Source organism: Astatotilapia calliptera, chromosome 3, assembly GCF_900246225.1.
Source record: "Astatotilapia calliptera chromosome 3, fAstCal1.2, whole genome shotgun sequence".
In the NCBI taxonomy this organism is placed as follows: Eukaryota; Metazoa; Chordata; class Actinopteri; order Cichliformes; family Cichlidae; genus Astatotilapia; species Astatotilapia calliptera.
The window spans coordinates 47,538,025-47,556,708 of record NC_039304.1 but is presented as its reverse complement, the minus strand read 5'-3'; the positions used below and the strand labels follow the sequence as shown (position 1 = coordinate 47,556,708).

Genomic DNA, 18,684 nt, shown 5'->3' with positions numbered 1-18,684 from the left:
CATAAAGTCAAACATAGCTTTTAAAAACACCAGTATAGGCTCTGAGGGTAAAAAAAAAACCACATTTCTGCAAAATGACATCACTTCCGGTTTCGGGCAGGTAATGGCGGACATGCAAAAGTTCGTGCTGACGTCTATTCCAACGTAGGAAGTGTTATGAACAGCTGATCGGATCGGCAAAGCGTGTTTCTGGAATATTATGTTTTTGTTGCTGCAAGTGCTTTTTATGCAGTTTTTGCAAAGCTATATGTGGAAGGAAACTGTGACCGAGGACAAGCTGATGGCATAAAATCTAAGTGCAACTCCTCCGGTTTCATATGCAAAAAAAATGATTGCGCTAGCTTACGTAGTTGCAGAGCTACCGGGATTTAAAAATAGTTACACAAAACAGAGCGTGCCCGCTCCGACCGGCTCTAAAGGGTTAACACATATCTGTATTTTCCAAATACTGCAAAATTAGAAAAACTGCATTCCCATTAAACAAAGTACATGTGCCACACCCTTCTCTGAACTGTAACATAACACGGCACTGGAAAAAATACACTTCCGGATCACTAATGCAACACCACCATTGAGACAATGTTCACCAGTAAAATTACAGTAGTAAAATTATTACAACATGTCATAGTAGTCATGGGGCTCAAGAGTTGGGAGTTTGCATTGTAATCGGAAGGTTGCTGGTTCGAGCCCCAGCTTGGACAGTCTCGGTCGTTGTGTCCTTGGGCGAGACACTTCACACATTGCCTACTGGTGGTGGTCAGACGGCCCGGTGGCGCCAGTGTCCGGCAGTCTCGCCTCTGTCAGTGCGCCCCAGGGTGGCTGTGGCTACAATGTAGCTTACCATCACCAGTGTGTGGATGACTGGATATGTAAAGCGCTTTGTGTGAGACAACTAATGCACATTTCACATCAAACATGATAAATATGGGTAAATATTAATTTAAATGCCACATAGACAGACAGATTACTCACCACAGTGCAGCATCTAAACTGAAGTCACTCTGCAGGAAAATGAGGAGACAGGATCAAAAACAGGTAGCAGAAAAATGAATTGTTACATCTTTGTGTTAACAAAGTGAGAAAAGACACTAAAGTCAAAATAAACATCTTGGTGTAACCTGTGGAAGATGGAGGTCCAACAAGAAGTGAGCAGCCTACTATTGTGAATGTGAGAAAAATAACATTTCCTAATTTTTTTTATTTTGATACAGCCACATTTACAGTTCATCTGTTTTCAGTAAACAATGTTCTTTTTCTGAGAACATAATGGCTATAAAATATTGATTTACATGTGATGCATTTGAAGTTAGAAGTCATGCAGTGTCAAATCCAGGTCTCTATCAAAAAGCTATACGCACTGTACTTAAAGAGCAGGGCCCTATTTCAGGAAGCCAGTTTAGTGCAAACTCTGAGTAAGTATACCCTGAGTTAACGAAAACTCTGGGTTTTCGGTTTCACAAAGCGAGTTTAGATTAATTCTGAGCGAGTTACTATGACGACACACTCCGTGAAGCTAACCTGCCCCCTAGCAGGTTTACTTCAACTAACCCTAACTTTTTCCGCCTCTTTGTCGGAAACCTGACTGTAGGAAGTGTCAGACATGGCGTGCTCCTTCCTTGAAGAGCCAGTAGATGTTGAAGCCCAAATTCTCCGCAGAGCTCTCCGCTGGGAGAGAGTGATTAGAGCGCGTTTGGACATTTTATCATTTCCTGATGATTTCCTGTGTGAACGTTACCGTTTTTCAGCACAATCTATAATTTATTTGAATAACATCCTCAGGCCTAATATTGCTCATGTGACACATCGCGGACATTGTCTCAGTTCTGTACATATTATTTGTATTGCACTTCGGTTTTTTGCAAACGGGAGCTTTCTGTATAATATTGGTGACGCTGAGCACGTTTCCAAGGCTACCGTCTGTCGGGCAGTCAGGAATGTTACAGTTGCACTGAAATGTCTCCTGTACTCGTTTGTGGTGTTCCCCGGTCATAGACCCACAAGATTTATCAAAGAGGGATTCCACAAAATTGCAGGTATCAGGATGAACAAAACTTAATTCATGATGTGGTGATACTTGAACTACTACTTACATTTTACATTTATTCCCACGGTTCCCAGGCGTGATTGGCTGTATAGATGGCACTCACATTCCAATCATTGCTCCTTCAGTAAATGAAGGAGACTATGTGAACAGGAAGTCTTTCCACAGCATTAATGTACAGGTACATAGTTCCCCGTAGCATTTCAAACTAACAAATTATTTCATTATAGTAATGGATGCTAATTTGTGTTCTCTGCACTGTGAAGATCATATGTGATGCTGCCAACATTATCACAAATGTGGAAGCCAACTGCTCAGCCTCTGTGAGTGGTGGTGGTGGAGGACCCCCACCTGTTTTTCAGGCCTCCGCTTTTTTTCTGTTGGCTATAACGGGTCACATTTGAGCATACAGAGTAAGCAAATATGTACTTGTAATGTGCTCAGATAATTTCAATAAGTGCTTACAGAGGGGAAATTAATGTAGCCTCTAACTGCAATTGATTTACATCGGACAAACAGACCAAGCACTACGGCTCATAATACAATTACACCTTACCTGTTTGGACTATATTTTTATATTTCATTTTTACTTGCTGCCAGGAACGTTTGGGGCCTGTTGGGTTGCACCTGCGCTCACATCACATCACAAAATAAAATGTATGAAATAAAAAATAAAATAAAATATAATAAAATAACGTGTTAAATGGGTGGAAATCCCTAGATCAGTGTTTAAATTAACACTCATGCATTGACTCTGTCGGCCATGTTTTGCCATGCATGCTCCCTTTGTTTTGCAGCTGAGGCTGTGTTACTTTTTTTCCGCAAAATTTGCATGTTATCGCCCACCCCCGTGACATCACGCTCCAAAGCCCTATACTGCCATCAGAATTTCGGCCTCAAGCGCTGTAAAATACATTGACCGCGTCTTCTTTCCCTCCGTCTCCATGGTGACTCGCTTAATCTGTGCTCCACTAATCAGGGCTTTATGTATCCTCGTGCGCGCGCTTAACTTGGGGTTAAAGCAACTCCGCGTTGATTGAACTAATTGTTATCAGCCTTTCTGAAACCGAATATTCCGAGTTGGACAGTTCGGGGTTACTCAACCCTGAGTATCGTTTTTCACTCTGAGTTTTCTAAACCGGCTTCCTGAAATAGGGCCCTGCTCTGCTCCTGTTGACTGTTTTCCACAGAAAGAGGTGTGAGAGCCCATTCCAGTTTGACTTGAGTCCACAGATACTGGAAGGAGTTTCTAACTAGAGGCATGCAGACATGTTTAAAAAAAGATCTGTATGTTGTTTTGTTGTTGTTGGTAGGTGATCGTGGCTCAAGAGTTGGGAGTTCGCCTTGTAATCGAAAGGTTGCCAGCTCGAGCCCCGGCTTGGACAGTCTGGGTCATTGTGTCCTTGGCCAAGACACTTCACCCATTGCCTACTGGTGGCGCCAGTGTCCAGCAGCCTCGCCTCTGTCAGTGCACCCCAGTGTGTGAATGTGTGTGTGAATGGGTGGATGACTGGTTGTGTAAAGTGCTTTGGGGTCCTTAGGGACTAGAAAAGCACTATATAAATACAGGCCATTTACCATTTTGAACAGAAGCCTGAAGATTCTGGGGACATGTGAAACTAAAAGTTCATAAAGTGTTAGGACACAAGACCTTTAAATGTGCATTGTGCAGTAACTTTGTTATTTTGTTACTGTGGATCATCACAAAGTCAACCTTCTGCACAGCCGTATTCTTTTTGTATGTGTGGTCGTTTTTTTCTGCAGACACCGATAAACAGAAACCAAAGAAATATTTTTCCTTCATAATCTAAGTCAAGTAAACTGACCTTTTAAACTGTAGTTTACAGTGTGGACTCTCCAGGTAATAATACAGTTGTTTCATCCCTGCGCCCTCCAGGTTGCATCCTATTAGATCCAGACGTTTCAGATAGGGGGGGTTGGACTTCAGAGCAATGAGCAGAGCAGCACAGCTGTTCTCTGACAAAGTGACGTTCTCAAAGCTGAATAACAATCATGTGAGTTACAAAGTGTTCATTTAACATGACATCACTGCGCATTTCAAACCTAGTAACACCCTTACCCAAAAACTGCGTCATCCCAAAGTCAAACCTCCCTTAAACAGTTCAACCTACATATTGTGCACTGTGACATACTTTGTGTCTGCTCATATCTCTACATAAGGGAGAGAGCCACTCCAAAAACACATGGCACAACATAGAAGAGCCTCCTCGATGCTATTGTCAAGGCTCACATTTTGGACAGAGAAGATAGATGGTTTGAAAGAGAAGTAAAAAAAAATGTCATCCATGTCCACTGAATAACCATCATGGAACGGAGGTGGTGGCTAACAAAACCAACTATTAACCAACTACCATGGTGCCATTTACTGTGATTAGGTTCCCCGGTCCACTGGCTGGAAAACACCCCCAAAGCATTAGGTTCCCACCACCATGTTTGACAGTGGGGATGGTGTTCTTTGGGTTGAAGGCATCTCCTTTTTTATGCCAAATGAAGGAAGCATCATAGTGGTCAAACAATTCTATTCTTGTTTCATCTAACCATAACACAGAAGACCAGTAATCTTTTTCTTTGTCCAGATGAGCATTTCCAAAGGGGCTTTTGTGTGCCTTCTCTGGAGAAGCCGTGTCCTCCGTGGAACCCAGCAGTGTGCAGTGTCCGTTGGACTGTTTGAGACATTGATACCAGCAGAGCACAGATTGACCAGGATTGATGGTGATCCTATGATTCTTCTTCACCTCTATCATTATCATCCTGGCCAGCACAGGTGTCACTTTTGGTTATCAACAATGTTCTCTGAGATTTTCCACAGTGCAAAACTTGTATTTTTGAATAATACTTTGCACTGCAGCCACTGGAACTTGAAAACATTTAGATATGGCTTTTTTACCAGCCACAATACACAGCTGCAGGTCCTCACCAAGCTCCTTTATCTTAGCCATGACTGTCCACAACCCAACTGCAGAGCCCTGTTGAGTTGGTTAAAACAGCTGTTTCCAATTAGTCAGGGTAGGATGCTTTAGAACAGCTTTGACTATTTGGAAAGAACATTGGATTTTCCCAGTGACTGTGACAGTTTGTGATGGGTATGAATAATTTTGGACCTGGCACTTTTTTCTCATATAATAATAATAATAATAATAATAATAATAAATAAAAGCTATTGTCTTTCGATAGAAACCAGATTCAACTAAAGAAAAATACCTGGTTGAACAAAGGTAACTTTTAAGTCAAAATTTACGAGTGCTCTAAATAATTATGGGCTTGACTGTTTATGCACATACATTCATTATACAGTCTCCAAAATCACCTACTAAAATCCAAGTCTTGGTGTGGTGAAGCCAAGGTACCATATTAAATATGTATATAAATATGTTGGATTGGTGCATCCCTGTCCTCCATCCTACATTACTGGAGTTGGATTACTTATTAGTGAAATAACTTTATAAATAACAACAGATTCAGTTTCAGTTAACTGACCTGAGTGTCTCCAGTCTACAGTTTGGATGCCCCAGAGAAGCAAAAAGTTCATCTGCTGGCTCCAGCACAGTGACTGAAATCAGGTGCAGCTCTCTCAGATGGGAGCGGTCTGACGTCAGAGCTGAGGCCACAGCTCCACACCGTTTCCCATAAATATAAACATCATGAAGTCTGTGTTGACACATAATTGCAAATATAATATAATAATAAAAACATGTTATTGTGAAGAAAAAACATTTTATTTATTTTGTGGACTTGATGCAAAACAACTAGATACATTTTTTCCTTCTCTGAAGGAAAGTGCAAGAGTTTATCATTTCTGTGGTTGTCATTTTGTTGTTTGTTGTTTCTTTCTACTTGGGAGCACTTTCCTTAGAATTTCCAGTTTCTAACATTTCTTCCTGTGCTAAACATGGTGACAACATTCAAGAAAACTCTGAAACTATTTCTTAATTACGTCTGTTTTTTCCTGTCCTATCAACACAATTTATAAACTGGTTAATAGTTTGAACTCCCCACTTTCAATGGAGATGCAATGAGGGTGTGTCTTGCTGCTATGTCATCTTAAATCCTTCATGTGATTTGGAAGTGCTGCTGTGCCTGTTAACTCCACAGTGCTAAAATGAAAAGTTGGACTCAGGATCAGTAAAAGTCAATCAAAAAAAGACTGCAGTGTCAGTCTTTGTCTCTGGGGCAGGGTGTTGTTTGTGGCTCAACTGCAAGGGACCAAGGGAAGTCTGGCATGCTAATCATGTTTACCCTATTTCAATTGCTGCTGGGGCCTGAGAAAGGAGTGAGAGTTGAACAACAGGACAGAGCTGTGTACAGAACTGAACTGAAGTGTGCACCTGGAAAGCTGCTAAAAGCAAACTGGTTAAAACACTTTATAAATAAACAAACACTCATCTTGCAACACTACGTGCTTGGGTCCTTCCTATCACAGTCTCATGTGATTAATTTATGACCACTCACTGTGATGTAATTAATATAATAATAATATTATTAAAACTGACTGTACTGAATCACTTGACTGATTTAATTTGTATTGCTGAAAATCAACCACTGTAACAACATGAAGTGTTATCCAATTACTTTAACATTTGGCCACAGTCACTGTTTCAGCTGAAGATGTTTAAAAATGTAATCACCCAAATAATTTTTGGTTAAAAAAACAAAACAAAAAAACATGTTCACAATGTTTCCAATAAATAACTGGAACTATGTAATGAGAAGAGATAATCTTTTAGTATGAATAACTTTAAGAACTAAACTATTAATCTACACTGTTTGATAATGTTAATCAAATCTAGACTCACCGGGCCTTTCTGCAATTCATCACAGCTGGAAGCAGTCTCCATCGTCCTTCCTGTGATGTATTGTATTCTTTCAGATCCAACTCATCATAAAAATTTTCTGACATCTGCAGCATATATGCAAGAGCTGTGCACTCAATTCCAGAGAGTTCCTTCTTTGATTTGTTCTGTGACTTCAGGAACTCTTGGATCTCTTGATGTAGTGAGAGGTCCTTCATTTCCATCAGACAGTGGAAAATGTTTAGGCATCTTTCAGGACACTTGCCATCAGTTCTAAGCTCCTTCAGGTTGTTGATGACTCTCTGGATGGTTTCTGGACTGTTCTCTATCTGACCCAGCAGACCACCTAAAATTCTTTGATTGGACTTCAGAGCGAGGCCATGGAGGAAACGAACAAACAGTTCCAGGTGGTTATTCTCAAGAACCAAGGATTCCTCCATGACTCTGCCCAGAAAATCTTCCAGAGATGAGATGTCCTCTCTCAGGAAGTCCTGCAGTACCTCTGTCTTCCTGTTGGTGTAACAGTGGAACATGTAGACAGCAGCTAGAAACTCCTGAATGCTCAGATGAACAAAGCAGTAAACTGGTTTCTGGAAGATCACAGATTCTCTTTTGAAGATCTCTGTACAAACTCCTGAGTACACCGAGGCCTCTGTAACATCCAGACCACACTGCTCCAAGTCTTCTCTGTAAAACAGGATGTTCTTTTTCTGCAGATGTTCAAATGCTAGCTGCCCCAGCTTCAGAAGAACCTCCCTGTCAGCACTGCTGAGCTCTATTCGTCTCATCTCTTTCCCCGTATGGTACTTGTGATTTTTCTTTATCTGAACCATCAGGAAGTGTGAGTACATGTCAGTCAGGGTCTTGGGCAGCTCTGCTCTCTCCTCTGTAGTCAACATGTGCTCCAGAACTGTAGCAGTGATCCAGCAGTAAACTGGGATTCCACACATAATGTAAAGGCTCCTGGATGTTTTCAAGTGAGAGACGATTCTGCTTGACAGCTCTTTATTTCTGAATCTTCTCCTGAAGTACTCCTGCTTCTGGGAGTCAGTAAAGCCTCGAACTTCTGTCATCCTGTCAACACATTTAGGAGGAATTTGACTTACTTCTGCGGGTCGGGAAGTTATCCAGATGAGAGCAGATGGAAGCAGATTTCCCTCAATGAGATTTGTCAGCAGCTCACTGATGGTGGACTTCTGTGTGACATCAGACAAAAGCTTCCTGTTTGCAAAATCCAACAAAAGTCTGCTTTCATCCAGGCCATCAAAGATGAACAAAAGATTACACACAGTGAGCTTCTCTGCTGTGACGCTCTGTAATGTTGGATAGAAAACATGGATCAGCTCCAGGAGACTGTACTGCTCATCTCTGACCAAGTTCAGCTCTCTGAATGAAAGCACAACCACCGCACTGGTGTGTTGGTTTTCTAAGCCCTCTGCCCAGTCCAGAGTGAACTTCTGCACCAAGAAGGTTTTTCCAATGCCAGCAACACCATATGTCAGAACCACTCTGATGGGTCTCTGTTGGTCAGGCAAGGCTTTAAAGATGTCCTTGCTGCTGATTGGTGTTTCACAGGGGATCTTCTTACAAGCGCTCTCCACCTGCCTCACCTCATGTTGGAAGTGTACAGCTTCACTCTGCTCCTCTGTGATGTAGACCTCAGTGTAGATTAATCTGAGGAGGGCTCCAATTCCTGATTTATCAGGTCCTTCAATCACATGTTCATATCGTGTCCTCAGAGTGACCTTTAATACATCAAAAACTTTTTCTAGATCAGTATCTGTTGAAAGAATGGAAAACAATTAAACAGAGCAAGAAAACTTAAGTTTTCATTTTTGCACAACTGCTCTTACTGGCTGTCTGCTGAAAAGTTCTGGTTCCAGACTTGACTCCACATTGGGGACAGAAGTCTGTAGATGAATCCTTCAGGACATCCTGACACCACACACAACATGACACTGGCTTCTCCAGAAAGAAATTCCTCTTCTTCTCTCTGTGGACACAAACAAAAATTATTCTGACCAAAGAAAGGAAGTAAAAACATTTGTAGACATCATGCAAACACTTGTTTCTGTGGTAGGTTCATAGTAGTGGGCATTCAGTTACTGGTTTTTCCCCTCAGTATCTTTCACTTATTGTGTTTTCTGTTGCCTTTTCGTGTATAAAACAGTGCATTTATTCTTAATCGAAGCAAAACAGTTTTTGTGTGGGTGGCTGTTTGGTCTACTGAAATAAGGAGATTGGCCTTAGGGTTTAGCCTAGCTTCCAAGAATGTTGTCTTGACTTTCAGAAAACTGGTTATTCCGAAATCTGTACTTTGTGCCTGATGATCCAGGTTCATAACTGAATACTCAAGGATAGTCTCTACAAAACCTGCAGCCTCTCATCCAACATCACACACCTCTACCTTTGCCTTCATCTTCACCTCCTCTGCTCGCTAGTTCATCTCTTAAACCTGTTTGTCTGCTGTGCTCAGGATTTCCCTCTCAGTTTGTTCACGTTAATTCTCCATTTTCTGGAGTCTTTTGAGTTCAGCTATGGTTCCCACACTGCTCAGAGGAGCTAGCAATCCGCCTGGTTTCCATGTATTTGGTCACACACACTCCCCAACACTGTTCCCTCTAAGCTGAGCACGTGAGCAATTGCACACTGCTGACACGGTCTCCACACACAGAAAATCAGTAAAATTAAAATAAATACATGTATTTACTTTCATTTCAATTCACACTGGATTATTTTGTGCGCAGCGCAGATGTGTGCGGAGACTGTGTCAGCAGCTTAGAGGGAACACTGCTCCCCAATCTGCTCTGGTTTTGCTTCCTCTTCTTAAAGCAGTACAGTTACATTAATAGGGTGTCTACCATACATGATCACATATCTGAATTCAAAAAGAATCAGATAGTCGACTAGAACACAAATATCAGTGCAAACATTAGGACCTCTCGACATCAGCTGTTAATTATAGCAGAACTCAGGTGGTGAGGGTGGGTAGATGCGTCTCTAACAGTATCAGCATCAACACAGGAGCACCCCAGGGATATGTCCTCTTGCCACTGCTCTACTCAAAGGAGCTTGCAAAGAAAAGCGTCTGGACTTCTTTAAGTTGCTTGAAGACGTTTCACCTCTCATCCGAGAAGCTTCTTCAGTTCTAAGGTCAAATGGTGGAGAGTCTAGTGGGAGTAACCCCCCACGGAGGGACAAAAGGACCCCTTGATGATCCTCTAATCGCCTGAGCCAAGGTGTGAAACTGGGTGTGGGTCCCCATCAGCCAGAGTTTCGGGTGTGTTCATTGTGAAACCTGGCCCACCTTATCATGCGAATTCCTGAGGTCAGATGGCCCAGGATGGGAGTGGGCGTTAAGGCGTCTGGGAAGGGATCTCAAAACTGGATTATAGATGGCAGAGAGTTGGTGTCGTAAACCCCCGCCTCTGTTCAAAGATGGTCGCTCACAGCAGACATAGATGGCTTCTTTCACTCCTCTTTCAAACCATCTGTCCTCTCTGTCCAAAATGTGAACGTTGGCATCCTCGAAAGAGTGACCTTTATCGTTAAGATGCAGATGGACTGCTGAGTCTTGTCCTGTGGAGGTGAGCCACCTCCACAGGACAAGACTGTGTTGTGCCATGCGCTTGTGAAGTGGCTGTTTGGTCTCTCCAATGTAGAGGTCTGAGCATTCCTCGCTGCACTGTACAGCATACACCACATTGTTACGTTTGTGTTTTGGCGTTTTGTCTTTCGGGTGAACCAGTTTTTGTCTGAGCGTGTTGCTGGGTCTGAAATGCACCGGGATGTCATGCTCCCTCTACACAGCAGACTGTGTGGCCCACCACGGCTCAAACATCATTGTGAAGTTTGCTGATGACACAGTGGTATTGGGCGCCATCTCCAACAACGATGAGGCGGCCTACATGGAGGAGGTGAAGAATCTGGCATCATGGTGCCAGGATAACCACCTCCAGCTGCACGTTGGCAAGACCAAGGAGCTGGTGGTGGACTTCAGAAGGAGTCAGCACAGAGACTGGAGTTCCAGTGGAGAGGGGGCAGTCCTTCAAGTATCTCAGTGTCCGTATCTCCTCAGACCTGATATGGTCTGCCCACATTCAGGTCCAGACGAAAAAGGCTAGGCAGCGCCTGTACCACCTACAACAGCTAAGGAAGTTCAGGGTCTCTCCAGTGATCCTCAGGATTTTCAATACAGGCACTATGGAGAGCATCCCCAAACAGAACATTACATCGTGGTTTGGGAACAGCTGTGTTAAGGACCAAAAAGCTCTCCAGAGAGTGATCCGTACAGCAGAACGCTGCTGCAGGATTGCTCTCCCACTGCTTCAGGACACCTACACCAGGAGATGCCAGACTAGAGCAGCGCAGATACTGAAGGACCCGTCCTATCCTGGCAACAAACTGTTCCAACTTCTGCAATCTGGTAGAAAGTTCCACATCATCCGGGCAAGGACAGAGAGACTCAAGAGGAGCTTCTATCCCCAAGCCATCCGGGCCCTAAACCATAACATCACAGATTGCCTCATGTGTGTTATGTCCAGTTTTGCTTCCTCTGTCTAACTAACCAAGGGAACCAGTCTACTCTGAAGTGTTGCATCTGGGCTGTATTTAAGCCAAACACGCAATAGACATTAACACAGCTGTGTTAGTGGTTTTGGGGGAATAATTGCTTAATTGCAAGGGCGTTAAGAGCCTTCTCAGAAAGACTGTGTTTAGCCTCGATCTTTTAAGAATGGTGTCTTTAATGTTTGTAAAAAAAAAACATGTTTGTGGCCACATGTTTTTTTAAATTGCAGTAATTTCATTCCTACCAATCTCTGATCTGCTTCAGAGGAGTATAAGCACAATTCAGTGACTCCACCCTTGCGAACTCCTTTGAAACAATACGAAATACTCGAAAACTAAAATCATCTTCACTCAGTTTATAGCCAGAATCAGCCTCTTACTGTGTGATTGGGGGTCCAGGTTCATGACTGAAGACTGGAGGATAATCTCTGGACATGTCACTGTTCATGGACACAGAGCTGGATTCTGGAAACTCTGCTTGGTGTTTGTGTTGTTTACGTCTGTAAACACAAACATAGAATGAAGAGAATTAACCAACGTGCCATGTTTACAGGGATTTATCAGTTTAGCTGTGAGCACATCCACATAAAGGCAGTTGGCAGCATCAAACCAATCAGTCACAAATAAGTGCACTGGTAGTACAACAGTTATTTTATCAGGAACATAAAACTGCAAAACTTAATGGAAAACAAATATTAGGCGTTCAAACTCATAATACAGGCTGAAAGTAACACAGCTGTGTCAGTGGTTGTTTGAGGAAAAGCACTGTATATGAATGTTTTAATGGTTAAGAGGCTTTTCATAAAGACTATATAATGTTACTAAAGCTTATTGTGTCCACTCACCATTTTCACATAAAGACAGTCTCTTAATTACTTCAAAACTTCATAGGAAAACATTTCAATGGGTTATACACAAGTCAAGGACCCTTGCAGACCCCTTTGAAATAATGTGAAAGACTCGAAAACTAAAATCTTCACTCAGTTTATAGCCGAATCAGTCTCCTACTGTGTGCCTGAAGGTCCAGGTTCATGACTGAAGACTGGAGGATAATCTCTGGACATGTCACTGTTCATGGACACAGAGCTGGATCCTGGAAACTGTGGTCTGTGTTTGTGTTGTTGATGTCTGTAAACACAAACAATGAATCCAGAACAGATTATTCTTCTACATGTGCCTGTTGTTGGGCATTCAGCTGTTTCTCTCTCTCTGTCAGATTTAGGAGACTGAAAAACTCAATTTTCTCTCTACTACTGTACTTTCTGTAGGGCAGGCTGTCACCAGGGTAATCGTTTTTAACTCACTTTCAGATCTTCATTTAATATTTCAGAGCTTTCCATTTAGATTTTTCTGTTATATAAGCAAATAATCTTTCCCTCATCAGTATTCAATCATCTTAACATCAGTTACCAGGATAAGGAGTCACAGCTTGTATTATGTTCCTTCATAAAATAAAATACAAAACTCAATGGAAAACAAATATCAGGAAGTCAAAAACATAATACAGACTGAAATACATAATACAGCGTCAGTGGTTGTTTGAGGAAAATCACTTGATATGAATGTCTTAGTGCTTTAAGAGCATTTTTCAGAAAGACTTTACTATGTTACTAAAGTTTGTCCTCTCCTTTCGCCATTTTCAAATTGCTTATAACAGACACAGTTTCTTACTTTTTGCCTGATGGTCCAAGTTCATGACTGAACACTGGATTATAATCTCCTAATTTGTCACTGTTCATGGACATAGAGCTGGATCCTTGAAACTCTGCCATGTTCCCCTCCAAAACACTTATTTTTAGGCTTCCTGGGAGAGAAACAAGGAACTGTGACTGTGAGCACGGCAGAAAAAAACATCAGAAATATTTTTAAAGAACGCCATAACTGGCAGAACAGGAAACACAGCACACACACACACACACACACACACACACACACACACACACACACAGAGTTAGCTTGTATTAAACCCTCCAGTTTACTCTCCTACAGCTCACTGAGAGACAGCTCAGCACAAGACGTTAAAATGTCAGTCTCACCATTAACCAAAGATATAGTTTCATCCATCATGTTTCATTCTTTTTCGTTCTATGGTGCAACAAACTCGAGTGCAGAAATAGACCATAACAATTTCCAGCTTTTTGTTCCACCTTGAGAAACATTAATGTAATATCTTCCAGTAAGAAATAGTTTTGCTATTTTTCCGACAACCCATAAATGCTCAATAACACTCACCTTTTTTTTTCACTCGTCTGCTTCTATGACTGTAGAAACTGAAATTATAGTACTTTGTTTTCTCCTCACCTCAGCAGAGCAGCTCCTCCCCTCTCCACAGGAACTTGTATGACTACATTCCCAGTGTGCAAGAGAGATATCTTTGCTTGAAAACAACAAATATGAATGTAAATGACTAGACCTCCTAAACACTATCAATTAATATTTAATTCAATTCCCTTCTAGCATCTAATAATAACAACATTCATCTCAAGGCAATTTATATTGTAAGGTAAAGACCATACAATAATAAAGGAAAAAAAAATAACAAAAAAACCCCCTCAAAAATAACATCAAGACAAACTTATTTGAGCAAAGGAAGGTAGGAAGGAAACTCCAGCAGTATTAAGGCACATAGGATAGAACATTCCAGAATATTCCATGTGCTTAACAATTCCCCACCATGTCAATGAAAGCAAAGCAAAAGCATGCCAGTAAAGAGTACTTGCCCAGTCTGTGCATTCTGTGACGTACCTTTGTGTAACCAGTAGACACACAGCTAAATTTAGCCACACAATGAACAAAATAATGCAAACATGGAAAAGCTGATTCTGTGCACATCCAAGTTCAGTGAGTTTTATGACTAAAGTGTAAGTGCAAATAGGCACCATCAGAAGGAAGTAGTGGAATTGAAAGACACTGCACTAGTAGGGATAGTTTCAAAGCTTTATGGATGACAGATTCATGTTTTCAAATGACAGCGAGCAAACACTTCTAGTACATGCACAGGGGAGCAAAAAATGACATACAGTGTCCATGTGGTGTGACAGTGTGTGGTATGTGAGAATACAAGATAAAGATGCAGAGGTAGGAGGAGATTTAAAGAAAAAGTGAGCTCTTTTATTGAGCACATGAAGCTCAATAATCCAAATACAAGGGTGAAACACCAAACATTACAAAAAACAATGTGATGGTTTTAACTCTGACCGTTTAATGGAATGAAACCATTAATAGGAGCTGACACAGTACAAACATACAGTCACAGGAGCTCAGTGTCAGAGAAATAGACAGAGAGGTATTAAAAGTGAGGATAAATAACACAGTTTATCAAGACTTTGCGAATAAAAAAAACAGACAGTGTTGTTCTCTGATAGCTGTGACAGTTTCAACATGTCTCCCAATTCTCCTCTGACTAGGGACAAACACATGAAACTGAAGATCAAACTTGATGGGGGTTTTGTGTGTGCAGAGATACAGTACATTCTTTCTTATATGTATGAATGTATATATTATATTCTTTCTAATATGAGTGTTGGCTATAAAGTGGATAATGGAAGAGAGACCTTATGAAACAGATCATATGATCCACATGTTTTTTACTGAGTGTTACCAAAAGCTGTTGAACTGCATTCCAGTCATGCTAGGACATGTTCACTGAGTTCAGAGATTTTTATTTTCATTTTTAAATTCTGCCCATTCTGGTAGCTTTTGCAATCAGACTTGTGATCTGAATACGCTGTTCTGCCAAACACATTTTGCTTTTCAAAGATCAGCTCTATAAACTTTCTATAGGCTCCTCTAGATTTCTTTTACCTGTTCATTTCATCATTTCAATTTATTTTATTTCAGTTATCTGGTATGTGGTATACAGTATGACAATGACTAAGGCAGGAGAGACAGAAGAGGGGATAGGGAGGCATAGGGGAAGATGTAATAAAAGAATAGAGTAAAAATATAAATGCACAATATATCACCAACTGTCACACCTGCAAGAAAAATGAACATACACCACCTGGATCACAAAAAGTCAGCAATGCATCTTCTTGTGCTGTGTTTCTGTGTGTGATAGAGAGTGTGTGTCTTTGCTGTTCTTACGGCCAAGACGGAGAACGAGGAGGTGGGCTCTAGTAAGGAAGCTCCTGTGGTCCTGGGCTCGCTGAGGACTGGCTACCTTGGAGTTCAGGGCTAAGAAGAGAGCCAATGGTGTGACGGATAAGGGCCGGTGCAGCTGTTAAAAGGAGGACAATGTGCCAGGTGAAGGGGAACGCCTTCACCTGAGCCTGCCAGTTGCCTCCCTGTCGGACGCCTCTAGAGACTCTGTTTGTTGCACACAGCCTGAGTGTTAGTAGTGACAAGTGCACTGGCTGTTTGCCTACACATTGCTCCAGCTTTGTTGTTTTATGTTTTGTGTTTGCCACTGTTAATGCCACTGTTTTGCACATGTCTCAACTCTGTATATTTTTATATATTTTATTTATTGTTGACTCTATTTAATTTGTAAAATATGTGTATACACACACACACACACACACACACACGCAGAAAAACATTTAGTATACACATCCAGAAATTTTTGTTGTTGTTTTTTTTTGCATATACTATTATATATTGTACATATATTTATTAGTTCAGATTTAGCCATTCGTATATTTTGCCTGTTTATGTTATTGTATTTTGCACAACTCTGTTGCTTGTGAAGCTCGCACACAAGAATTTCACTCGCATGTGCTGTACCAGTGTACCTGCACATGTGATGTGACAATAAAAGTGATTTGATTTGATTTGATTTAATAAAGTCCAAACCTCAGACACTGACCGAGTCTCTTGCGTTATCTCCTTTTGTCCCTGAGCTGGGCGGTAACAGCCGTGGACATGTACTTGAGGGTAGGAAGCAAAGAGGCGATGGTTTGGTCTCTTTGATTATAACTTCTTGATGTTTGCAGAATAGATAAAAAATAATATAGAATTAAACAAAAACCACACACACACTTTAAGTTTAATAATGTACAGCACAGTTCAAGCTTGGAAATATTCTTGTGCTGTTCCAATGGGGAGGTGAGTTTTGCTATAATATCACATTATTATTTATATGTATAATGCATTGCTTAAAGTACACTACAAATCTTTTGTTTTGCCTTTTTTTTGTCACCATCAGCTTCAAACAGACCACCACTAACTGTAAGTCATTTTAGGTCCACTTCATGATTCACTGCGAAGAAGATGAGACTGAGAACACTTTATGATCTGTTCACATGATCATGAGCTCAGTTTTAACTATGCAAACCTGTGACTGTAGGAACTGTTGTTAGATAACGTCAGAAAATAATTACATCTCAGCTGTACCATGCAGGCAACATTAGTGCGCTCCAATAGCACATAGTACATAGTAGAGAGGTACAAACTCTAGCTCACCTAACAGTGGATTCATGGTTTTGTATCAACAGTGTAGATGTGTTGTAACTGCAAACATTTCTGTCACACACCATAACTTACGTTTATTTTCTTAGAAATGCAATTACAAATTACTTTGACACATTCAGCAATATAAGCACTGTGTATGAGCGTAAATGTTGACAACAAGGTCGACCTCTTATTTAGAGACGTGGAGGATTGAATTATCACCAGGTTAATTCTCATTGCAGGCTAAAAGGGTTTGAAATCCAGACTTTTATGTTTAAAATGACAGAGTCTATATCTGCTTTTGCTACTAATAAATCATTTTGTATTATTAATCAAACTTAAATCAAAGTTTGAGTGATGATGACTGAGAAATACAGTTAATGTAATGAAATGGTTCTAATACCTGATCTTCTGACAAATCTAATGATTTTGTGTGTGTGCGTGTGTGTGTCTGCTTATGTGCTGTCATTGTTTGTACAGGCGGGGAATTCAACAGTGGCACAGAGCCCAGATCTTGTCTGAGAACTTTAGTGCTTCGTGAGAATGACTAAGCAAATATTCACACAATGTTTAAATTTAACATGTATGATTTAATAAAAGAAATTAAATCATACATGTTTAATGAAAATGTCAGGGTTTTCCTATAGGTCTACAGAGGACCCATATGTGTGACATCATCCCCGAGCAGCTGCTTTGTGAGTGGTTGTTCTTCGCTTACAGACGGGACAGACAGCATGTGCAGCACGCCTGATGATGTTTGAAAGGTTACCAAAGCGCAACTGCAGCTTTTCAAACGAACTGCAAAAGAAATTTCCCCCGTACAGTCTTGGTACTGGTAATTTTTCTCATACAGATGAGATCTTATTTCTGTGCCCTTATTTAATTCCAGAGGTTTTTAAGGTTTATTTTTCCCTTGTTGACATGTAAAAGCCTATATGACATTTCTTTCATTTCACCGTCCATTAACCGCACAAAGAAGGCACCCTGTAAACCCCTTGTGGTGTCCTCGGGTCAAAATTGGTCCCTAGGTGAACGCCAAACAAGTATATGGGAATCCAGAGGACACAGAGTTCTTCATGACTGGGCCAAGTGTCTTCTTTTTTTTAGAAATCAAAATATTGTCACCCTACCATATAGCGTGAAATGGAATAAAAAAATAAAAAAATAAAAACGCCCCCTACTGGTGAAACTAGAAGTTACAGCAAAGGAGCTGCAACTGTAAAACCTGCTGATTTCTAACAAATTGCCACTTAGAGGTAGGGACAGGCTGCATTTTAGCCACATGCTGACTAGTTTCAGTCTTTCTGAAAATATGTGAAATGTGCTTTTTTATTTGTGTGTTTAGTTTGTTTTGTTTTAATATATGTGTTATGTGGGACAAACACATGTTGTTGTTCATATCTTTTGATCGACTTCTCTGTGAAGAGAGGTAACTGGCACCTTTAAGAAACCTTTGAGTCAATCACAATTACGAAGAAAACTCTGACTTTAACCATATGTATATGTTTTATTTAATTCTTGTGGAATTGGTCTATCTATCTATTGCAGTTTCAGTAAAAAACAACTGAAATTTGTTATCATTCCACAGGGTGGTGCTGCAACACAAAGCAATGCAGTAGTAACTGCCGCTTTTACAATAGTTCACAGACAGTGAAGCACTTTTGCGTTCTTTACATGATTGTATATGTTGTTGTGTCATGAATAGAAATAATCTGCAGAATCATTCTGGCTTTGGAATATTTAATTGAATTAAAAGATGAAGTAAAAATAGAGGTAGAGGATATGGGTGTGAAGGAGAAGGTGTGGAGGAGTCGCAGTGTGTCTACAAAGAGTGTGAGAAGGACAGAGCAGCAGCAGAGCAGTCCGCATACA

At 40.9% G+C, this 18,684-nt stretch overlaps 1 protein-coding gene across 3 annotated transcripts; it reads right to left on the bottom strand.

The window, feature by feature from the left end:
- Positions 1–832: 832 nt before the first annotated feature.
- LOC113010344 (NLR family CARD domain-containing protein 3-like) lies at positions 833–15,676 on the bottom strand. 3 transcript variants are annotated; one of them, XM_026149391.1, is made up of 10 exons: positions 13,654–13,872; positions 13,093–13,225; positions 12,430–12,549; positions 11,802–11,921; positions 8,706–8,845; positions 6,856–8,632; positions 5,540–5,710; positions 3,868–4,041; positions 973–1,001; positions 833–861 (listed from the first exon to the last, which is right to left on the bottom strand). In XM_026149391.1, exons 2-9 carry the CDS (start codon positions 13,191–13,193, stop codon positions 986–988), a joined length of 2,619 nt encoding a protein of 872 aa, XP_026005176.1. In that variant the 5' UTR covers positions 13,194–13,225; positions 13,654–13,872; the 3' UTR covers positions 833–861; positions 973–985. The 3 variants fall into 3 exon arrangements, with proteins under 3 accessions (XP_026005176.1, XP_026005173.1, XP_026005175.1); XM_026149388.1 differs by lacking the exons at positions 833–861; positions 973–1,001 and adding an exon at positions 15,508–15,676 and having other exon boundaries at positions 3,598–4,041; positions 13,654–13,798; XM_026149390.1 differs by lacking the exons at positions 833–861; positions 973–1,001 and having other exon boundaries at positions 3,598–4,041; positions 13,723–13,872.
- Between the last annotated feature and the right edge of the window lie 3,008 nt (positions 15,677–18,684).